This window comes from Crocuta crocuta, unplaced genomic scaffold, assembly GCF_008692635.1.
Source record: "Crocuta crocuta isolate KB4526 unplaced genomic scaffold, BGI_CrCroc_1.0 scaffold139, whole genome shotgun sequence".
NCBI lineage: Eukaryota > Metazoa > Chordata > Mammalia > Carnivora > Hyaenidae > Crocuta > Crocuta crocuta.
The window spans coordinates 1,460,777-1,470,795 of NW_027533258.1; the positions used below are offsets into that span (position 1 = coordinate 1,460,777).

At 58.3% G+C, this 10,019-nt stretch overlaps 1 protein-coding gene across 1 annotated transcript in view; it reads left to right on the forward strand.

Annotated features, from left to right (window-relative positions):
- Positions 1 to 8,378: 8,378 nt before the first annotated feature.
- Positions 8,379 to 10,019, forward strand: part of MYO15A (myosin XVA) — a 48,718-nt gene continuing 47,077 nt past the window's right edge. The window contains exon 1 of the mRNA XM_077746695.1: positions 8,379 to 10,011. Coding sequence (XP_077602821.1) covers positions 8,379 to 10,011 — 1,633 coding nt within the window. The remainder of the gene's footprint in view (positions 10,012 to 10,019) is intronic.

Here is a 10,019-nt window from a genome sequence, read left to right on the forward strand (position 1 = left end):
TTGTTCAGAGTGAGGACAGTTCTGTCAGTTTGGTGAACTCCGTTGCCAGGCTGGGTCAGGGCCAGCAGTGAGCATGGTGGGTGGAGCCCGGTTTGTGGGAGAGCAGGCCCAAGTCTGGGGCGCAAAGGAGAAGGTGGGGCCTTCTGGGGTGGTCTCTGCCCTGGAAGGTTGGCCAGGGGCTGTGGGCCCTGGACGTGGCACCTCCTGAGGCCGGGCCTGGCTGCTGAGGTAAGCTGCATCCCTGAAGGTCCTTGAGCCCTCACAGGGGAGAGCTCAGAAGCTCTTGGAAGGCAGAGGTGGACAGGCCTTGGCCCGGAGAGTCCCTGCCGCACGCCAGGGTCAGTGTCCGGCCATCCCCACAGCAGCCTGTTCTCCAGGGGCAACACCTTGCCCTGGGTTTATACAACTTCTTAGTGTAGAGCCGGGATTTGTACCCAAGCTGGGTCTTCTGTGCCGCGGGAGGCTTCCTGGAGGAAGTGTGCCTCTTGGGAGTGAATGGTAACAGGTTTTGTGGGGGTACCAGGCACTGGGCTGGCAGGAGGCGTAGAGGGCTCCCCTGGGGGTGTCTTCAGGTCCAGCTGGAGTGTGGAGCAGGCCCACTGCCCAGCTTTCCAGGCTGCTCTTGGCTCCTCTGTCAGCTGCTAGGGCTCCTTTCCGGAGACAAAACAGGAATAATAGGCATCATTAAATATACATGGGGCCCCAGGCGGTCGGCGTGGTGGGCTGGGCCTCCCATCCCCGCAACGCCGAGCTGCTCTGGGGGCTGGCCGTGCTCCTGGGGCCAGCCACAGGACCCCTGTCCGGCGGCATGCAGGCAGCGAGCAGGCCACGGGACTCCGGTAAGAAGACCCTGAGGCCCTTGGGGTCTGCCCCAGGGACCTCCCCGAAAGATGCAGGGAGGGGAAGAGGGGACGGGGCAGTGGAAGAGCTGGGCCTTGCCCTTAACTCACTGTGAGGTGCTTCCCTGGGCCTCAGTTTCTTCATCCATGAAGCGGGCATGATGCCCGTCCAGCTCCCCTCTTAGTGATGCTGGGATGCCGAGACAGGTAAGTACTCAGTGGCTTCCTTCAGCCCTTCTCCCGACTGCCACAAGACCTGGCCGTGAGGTCCCAAGTAAGCATTTCTGCCTGGGTGATGGTCACTTCTTACCTTACAGGTAGGAAAGGGCCCTGTGTTTGCAGAGCATCGGATCCAGGCCCGTTCTGTCTGCCAAGCTGGCCGGGAAAGGGTGGGAGATGAGGCCAGAGGTCTGGGCGTCCCCAGGCTATGGGCTCAGGACATGCATTGTCAGAGTCTCCAGCCATGGAGCCACCGTGTTCCTCACCATGGATGGGCTATTTCCTGGGCCAGGTCTGGGCGTGCATAGATTAGGCCAGGCGGCATCTCTGCTGAACTGTTGGCTTTCTGGATCGGTGGCTGGCATGGTTCTATGGTCTGGGCCTGCGTGAGAGCCAAAGGCCCCGTGTGCTGTGCACACCCAGGTCGGTGTGAACTGGCAGCTTGCAGGGCCTGGTGCGAGAGGGGTATCCGCAGGGCTGGAGACGGCCCCCTAAGCACTCCCAGAGGTCCCCACCCCACCAGGGTGAGCCCCAAGGGTTGGGCCCCCCTGTCCCCACCACTCACCCTCCCTGGGCCTTCTGTGCTAGGAGGCTCTGGCCAGGCTTATAGGAAGCCCCTTCCTGCTCACACAACCTGAATGTCTTTGTGAAGGTCAGCAACACCCAAGCCCTCACCCAGGCCATCCACAGACTCTGGGGCTGCTTTCCCAGAGGGCCCAGCCCACAGCTTTACAAGACTCAGGCGCAAAGGAGTCTGGGGCATGAATATTCACCCCTAGCTGTGTGGCTGTCTCCCCCAGTCCCTCAGCCTCAGCTGGAATTCCATGTGGCTATTTCACAAACCTCCTTTGGTAAGAATCCTCTACTGCCCTCCAGATCCCCTCTGGCTTGGCCCTGGGGAACAGTGCTGGGAAGCTTGAACCGCCTGTGGGGGAGGGCCTCAGACTCCAGGCACCCCCTCAGCATCTCTTCTAACTCCCCTCTGCTCCCCCAGAACCCCAGCTAGGAAACTCCTCATCTCCAAACACTCCGTGTTCACCTGCACCCACTTCTCCACACAGAGAGGCCCAGTCCAGGCCACCGCCTCAGGGCTCTCACGCTGCGTGGGTAATTCTTCCTCCCTCTGTTCTCAACCCCTCTCTCTCTCTCCCTCTCTCTCCTGGATCTGTCCCACTGACTTGCCAGCCGATCTACTAGTTTGCTCCTGAGGCCGTAACAAAGTGTCACAGACCCGAGGTCCTAAGCAATAGACCTCCAGAACTTTCTCACAGTTCTGGAGGCCAGAAATTTGAGATCAAAATGTCAGCGGGGCTGGTTTCTCCTGAGGTCTCTCTCCCCGGCTCAAGGAAGGCCCATAGCTCCTCCACTGAAACAACCACGAGCCCCTGGACATGTCATTCTCCGTGGCCACCTCGTCATGGCTTAGCTGCTCCAAGCACCCCTGCCCCGCGTCAATCCAAACAGTCCCTGCGCCAGCCTGATGCCCCACGTTGCTGAACAGTGACCATTCTTTTTTTTTTTTAAAGTTTATTTTGAGAGAGAGAGAGAGAGAGAACGAGCAGGGAAGGGGCAGAGATGGGGACAGAGGATCCGAAACAGGCAAAGAGCCCACTTCGGGGCTCAAACTCACGAACCGTGAGATCATGATCTGATCCAAGGCCGGACGCTTAACCAACTGAGCCACCCAGGCGCCCCACAGTGACCATTCTAACCACGTTTGCCAGGCCCCACACGCTTGGCACAGCCAGTGCCTCGTCTCCATCCCACACAGTCGTTAAGGGCTGGAGTGGGAAGCCCCCACCTTCTTGCTCTGTCCTCCTTCACAGGTTCATCCCAACCCCTGCCTCTCTTCATCTGCCCTGTGGATCTAAATTTCCCTGACTCGCCCCCTCCCCCGCCACCCCAACCCTCCGTGTCCTAGACCAAGCCCGTCATATGCCCACCTCACCCTGCTCATCTTAGAGAATGATTCCCCCGTCACGTGGCTACACGAAGCCAAACCAAGGGCCCTCCAGGCCCCACCTTCACCCCAGCCCCCACGCAGCCCCTCACTGGGTGTGTCCAGTGCGCTCTGTCCCAGCTGTCCCAGATCGAGCCGCTGTTTGCTCTGTCCCTGCCTCCGCTGTGCACCCCCTCCCCATCCTCCGCCACATGGTGCCCAAAGACCTTTTCCCACACCACTTTCCAAGAAGCAATGAGAGGCAGTGGTTGAGAGCATGGACACTCTGGAGCCAGACTACCTGAGCTTGAATCTGGTTTCAAGCTGTGTGGCCTTGGGCAACTTACTACACCTCTCTGGGCCTGGTTTCCCCACCTGTAAAGTGGGAAGAATAACAGTCCCTACTTCCTGAGATTGTAGTGAGGGTTGAATGACTGCTGTGTGACCCGGTAGCTCTCACTTCCTCACTGGGGGTTCTCTGCTGAGTGATGTGACCTCTCTAATACAGGACCCTCCGTCTATAAAATGGGAATAGCCATTCCCACCTTACATACTGTGCGAATCCTATGAGATAGCAAAGCACTCAGGATCAAGCCTAGCACATAGTAAATGTGGCAGTGTTGGTTATTTTTATGGCTTTCAAAATGTGTATCTGGTCATAGCACTCCGGACACCCTGAAATCATGCCAAGGCTCCCCACTACCTTAGGGATGGAGACCAAAGTCCCACTCCAGCCTCCAGGTCTTAACAGGCAGGTCCCTCCTGCCATCCTGGCTGCTTCTCACTTTACATGCTCTGCATCACTTTGCCCCTCTCACCACTTGGCCTTTGCACATGCTCTTCCATCTGCCTGGAACGCTGTTCACTGCTCCCTCTTTCATTGGATTAGCTCTTTCTCACCCTTATCTTGGCTCAGGGTCAGCTACTGAGGGGCACCTTCCTGGTCTTCCAATGCACTGTTCGCCAAGCTGGGTTGTGGCCTGGCCTTCAGAGCTCTTCTCATGGCTGCAGCCTCCCCTTGCATGGCTTTTTGCCAAAGTCTGTGCCCCCGTGACACTGCCACACAGCACAGAGACCATGCCTGGTTCCACTCAGCCCTGTGACCCCCAGGCACCCAACCCAGTGGCTGGCACGTAGTAGAGACACAATCCATATCAAGGAATGAATGGATGAATGAGAAGCTTGATCCCTGATAGCCCCTCTGTGCCTGCCGCAGAGGCTGGGGACACTATCCCTACAGCCTGGGGCAAGCCTGGGCCCCAGAGACCAGAAAGGGACACGTGAACAGGCCCTGTGGCCGGTAGTCACCCAGACCACCTTCCAGAGCAGACAGGAGCAGCCAGCTATAATAATAATGCCAGCAATAACAAAATAATAATAATAATAATGATAATAATAATAATAGGCAGTTTCCTCCAGGCTAGGCACTGTGCCAGGCTGTCTGGCTCATTTAATGTTGCATCAGCCCTGGGGGTGGGAGGGGCTATTACTACCTAGGGGCAGAGGCTGCATGACTTGCTGTGGCCTCAGTTTCCTCAAATGTCACATAGGTCCAGAGAATGGGATTGCATTTTGTGGTTTCAGGCCCTGACATTCTTCCAAGAGCTCCTCTAAAGGGGTGTTTCCACCCACTGTTTCCAATTCTTTTTTTCCACTTTCACTTTTTCTTATTAGTTTTTAAATGGTTATTTATCTTTTTTTTTTATGTTTTATTTATTTCTGAGAGAGAGAGAGCGTGAGCAGGGGAGGGTCAGAGAGAGAGGGAGACACAGAATCCGAAACAGGCTCCAGGCTCTGAGCTGGCTGTCAACACAGAGCCCGATGCGGGGCTCAAACCCACAAACCGTAAGATCATGACCTGAGCCAAAGTCGGACGCTTAACCGACTGAGCCACCCAGGCGCCCCTAAATGGTTATTTATCCTCAGAGAGGAAGAGAGCGTACATGGGCAAGAGCAGGGGAGGGGGAGAGAGGGGGAGAGAAAGAATCCCAAGTAGGCTCCACACTATCAGCACAGAGCCCGACAGAGGGCTTGGTCTCATGAACCGTGAGATCATGACCTGAGCCAAAGTAAGGGCTGGACGCTTAACTGATCGAGCCACCCCGGTACCCTTCTTTTCCTCTTTTTAAATGTTACTTTTTGGTTTGTTTGAATCAGAAATGCACTTACATGTTTCAGAAATCCAACTGATAAAGGAAAGTTTACAGCGAGATAGCCACTTTCCTCAACTTCTTCAATGTCTTTCCCAGTATTTCTACATGTAAGTCAAAGCAAATAATTTCTTTTTCCCCCAACACATGCACCTGTTACAAAAAGGAAGGCCTAGGTGTGTACTGTAGGCAATACTGTTGGGCACCGCGCTCCGGTCATTAGCAGGCTCTGGGGATCGTCCTTTCTCCGTACACAGAAATCTTCCACACTTTTTTGTAGCCGTGTAGCAGTCCATCATGGAATGCATCCCAGAGCACGTAGCAACGAGTACCTTAGTGTGTATGCCGTTCCCATGTGCACAACGGGATCCGCAGGATCGATTCCCAGCAACGGACTCCTTCTCCCTCCCTCTTCCTTTTTCAGTAACAGCATAATTAACTTGTAATTCACATGCCCTCTGATTTACCAACTAAATTGTGTATGATGCAGTGGGGTTTGAGATGTTCATAGGCACGTCCACCCTGTGACCACCACATTCCCTTCTAGCCAGAACCTTCTCCTGTCAGGCTGTAACCACCCTCACCCCAGCACTCCACTGGGACCACCCGTATAGCTCCACGTAGCCCCATCCAGCTGTCAGCGCTCCGTCCTCAACTAACCTGACCCATGTGCCCATTTGCCGCAGCTGCCTTGCCCTCCTCTTCAGCCACTCACTGCCTCCTTGTCCCCAAACAGTGCAACCCCCCGTTCACTCCTTCTCCTCCATCTGCACTCATTCCCTGGACCCATCCTCCAGAGCTGTGGCTTCAACACCACCTGGGTGCCACTGAGTCCCGAACTGATGTCATCGGTCCTGATCTCTGCAGAGCACCCCCTCCCCCTCGTCCACCAACTCCCTGGCAACGCCAACACGTGCAAAGCTGATGTCCGGCCGTTCATCCTGTACCTACTCTGCCCATGGTCTTCCTCATCTCAGCCAGTGGCCTGTCCATCCTTCCCCTGGTTCAGTAAGGAAATCTCGGAGGTGCTCATGACTTCTCTGTAAATCTTGTGGGCTCTGCCTGCAGAATACACTGCCTTCAGCCTCTGCAGCTTCCAGCCCGGACCAGGCCCCCCGCGTCCATCACCTGCACCACCATGCGGTAGCTTCCACGCCAGTCTCCTGCTTCTGCCCTCGCCCCCTGCATTGTGTCCTCCTGAAGCAGCCAGAGGGATCCTGTGAAGACCCAGGTCAAATCCCTTTTCTGCCGCCAGGCTCTGCCCTCACTTGCTGTCAGGGCCAAGTCCTCGCCCTGACCTCTGACCTCACATCTCACCTTCGCCTCTCGCTGCACTCTGCTCACCCCGGTCTTGCTGTTCCTCCATCGCACCAGGACCCCCCTGCTACCCCCCTCACCTCCTGCAGCTCTTGGCCCCAGCGTTACTTCCCAGCGTCCCCTTCCCCAGCCCCTATTCAATGCTGCACAAACACCCCTTTCCTGCTTTATTTAGATCCACAGCACTCATCCCCACCTCTCATTTTCCTTGTTTGTTGACCAACCCCCNGCTGTATCCCCGGGCCTAGCCCACAGCAGGCTCTCACCAAATACTTCTGGATGGATGAATGAATGAACAAGCAGATGTGTGCTGTGTCCAGCACCCCGGATGGCAGGGGCCAGGCTGACCGAGGAATCCAGGCGGGAGCCTGAACAGGCACATGGCGCCCATCGGCATGTCAGAGATAAGCACCATGGAAGCTTGGTGCCTGATGGGTGGAGGCCTGACTGGGTCCCTGGCTTACCCAGTGGTTTAAACAGGGCCCTCGGCCCCAGAGCTCCGGGAAAGCCCAGGCTCTGGAGTCCCTAAGCCCCTGCCTCCACCTTATCTTAATTGAAGATCTGTTTTCAGTCATTCAGAGCCCTGTATGTCCTTGGTCCCTGGGCAGGAGGAGGAGGAGAAGAGGGATAGTGTCGAGGCCTCAGGTTCCAGAGCTGCTGCCCCTGGGTAACCTCCACCCCCCACCACCCCCCTCCTTCCACACACATCCTTTGTCTAACAAGCCACAGCCCCTACCACTTACACTGCAGATTCTCAATAGTGGATTGGTCACTGGGCAGAGAGTGGGCACATGGCCTTGGGTCAGCTGTCCAGTCTGGAGCAATCAGCTATACCCACAGAGGGCAGGGGCTACACAGTCACCGCCTTCTCAGCAAGGGCAGAAACTGGGAGGAGAGGGCTGGGTAGGCATCCCAGATACAAGCCACACACATGTGGCCTCTCCGGCCGCTTACGCTACCCCACAGCCCCGTAAGTCTTGTTTCTTCATAAAGGGCACAGGGCATAGTTTATCACTCCCATCCTACAGATGAGGAAACTGAGGCCCAGAGAGGGTAAAAGGCTTTCCTGAGGCCACACAGCCAGCCACTGGCAGAGCTAGAAGTCAGAGCCAGGACTGGCCCACCCTGTTTCGGCTACCCCAGCCCCCTGGTGTGTGGCTTCACAGGGCCCTGCTGGAGTTCCACTAAGATGCTCCTCACCTTGTCCTGCTTTCTGAGCTGGCAGCCCGGCTGTCCCCAATGCATTATTCATGCTCCCGAGAGCTGGCCAGCTCTGGTTACACTGACCGCAGCCCTGGACTGTGCTCTGCCCACCCCCTCCTCCCTTGCCAAGGACCTGGTGGGTCCAAGTATCCCCTCCCAGGTAACTTAGTGGGCTTCGAACGTGCCACAGTGGCTCAGGGCATGTGGCTCCACTCGGGCCCAGGACAGATAAGCTAGGTGGTTTAGGGCAAGCAGCTTCCCTATTCCTGGACTCAGAGTCTCCCTCTGTGAAGCAGCAGTGACCCCAGCATTTACTTGGGTGGGCTGAGGCGGCTAAGGCGCAGGGAGAGCTTGACCCGTCAAAACAGTCCGTCTGGTAGCGGTTTTACTCCGATGGTCGCCCCCAGCACAGGTCTGGGCCGGGCTTCTCTGCTCCCTGGTAAACAACACCCGTGCACTTTCCACCACCGCTAGGGTGAAACCCAAGGCAGCTCTGGAGGAGATGAATTATGGATCCGCCCTCCCAGATTCTGGACCCAGCCAGAAGAAGCTTGGCTGTCCCTCCCTAGGCCACCCAGACCAGTCCCAGCTGCTCCCAGCCCCAAGTGGCCGCGTGTCCAGCTGCGGGCAGGAAACGCGGTGTGTCCCCTTGTCTCCAAGTCCCAGAGCTGGTGACACGGGTCATAGCCCGGTGAGGAGCAGGCAGCCACCATGGCCAAGGAGGAAGAGGATGAGAAGAAAGCTAAGAAAGGGAAAAAGGGGAAGAAGGCGCCAGAGCCCGAGAAGCCCAAACGGAGCCTCAAGGGGACGTCGCGGCTGTTCATGGGCTTCCGCGACCGCACGCCCAAGATCTCCAAGAAGGGCCAGTTCCGGAGCGCCTCGGCTTTCTTCTGGGGCCTGCACACCGGCCCGCAAAAGACCAAACGCAAGAAGAAGGCGCGCACCGTGCTCAAGTCCACGTCGAAGCTCATGACGCAAATGCGCATGGGCAAGAAGAAGCGAGCGATGAAGGGCAAGAAGCCGTCCTTCATGGTCATCCGCTTCCCCGGCCGGCGCGGCTACGGCCGCCTGCGCCCGCGCGCCCAGTCGCTCAGCAAGGCATCCACGGCCATCAACTGGCTCACCAAGAAGTTCCTCATCAAGAAGGCCGAGGAGTCCGGCAGCGAGCAGGCCACGCTGGACGCCTGGCTCAACCACTCGGGCTCCCGCGTCGGTTCCCGCAAGCTGCCCTTCCCGTCGGGCGCCGAGATCCTGCGGCACGGAGGCCGCCTCCGGAGGTTCCCGCGCAGCCGCAGCATCTACGCGTCGGGCGACCCGGTGGGCTTCCTGCCCTTCGAGGACGAGGCCCCGTTCCGGCCCTCGGGCTCCCGCAAGTCGCTGTACGGGCTCGAGGGCTTCCAGGACCTGGGCGAGTATTACGACTACCACCGCGAGGGCAACGACTACTACGACCGGCAGTCACTCTACCAGTACGAGGAGGAGCAGGAGCCCTACCTTGGCTACGGCCCCTACGGCCCCTACGGCCCCGCCTGGCCGCCCTACGGAGATCACGCCCACGGGTACCCGCCTGAGCACCCCTACGACTACTACCACCCGGATTATTATGGCGGCCCCTACTACTCCACGTACCCCTACGGCTACGGCTACGACGATGACGAGCCCCCGTACGCGCCCCCATCGGGGTACACGTCTCCCTACAGCTACTATGATGGGTACCAGGGCGAGGCGTACCCTCACGGCTACTACCTGGATCCCTACGCACCTTATGAGGCGCCATACCCGCCCTATGACCTCCCGTACGACGTCGCGTACGACGTGCCCTATTTGGATCCGTACGGGGTGCCCTATGGCGCCCCCTATGGCGTCCCCTACGCCGAAGGCATCTATGGCGGCGGGGACCAGGCCATCTACCCGCCCGAAGTGCCCTATCTTTACCCAGAGGAGCCGGCCTTCGCGTACCCGTGGGTGCCGCCGCCCATCCTGTCGCCCCACAACCCGTACGCCCACCCCATGGATGACATCGCGGAGCTGGAGGAGCCGGAGGAGGCGGGCGCGGAGCGGCAGACCCCCTCCTTCCGCCTGCCCAGTGCCGCCTTCTTCGAGCAGCAGGGCATGGACAAGCCCGCCAGGTCCAAGCTTTCCCTGATCCGCAGGTTCCGCCTCTTCCCGCGGCCCCAGGTGAAGCTGTTCGGGAAGGAGAAGCTGGACGTGTCCTTGCCCCCCTCCCTGGACATCCCTCTGCCCTTGGGGGATGCGGACGAAGACGAGGAGGAGGAGGAGATGCCCCCTGTGCCCCCGGTGCCCTACCCCCACCCTTCCTGGGGCTTCCTGACGCCGCGCCAGCGCAACCTC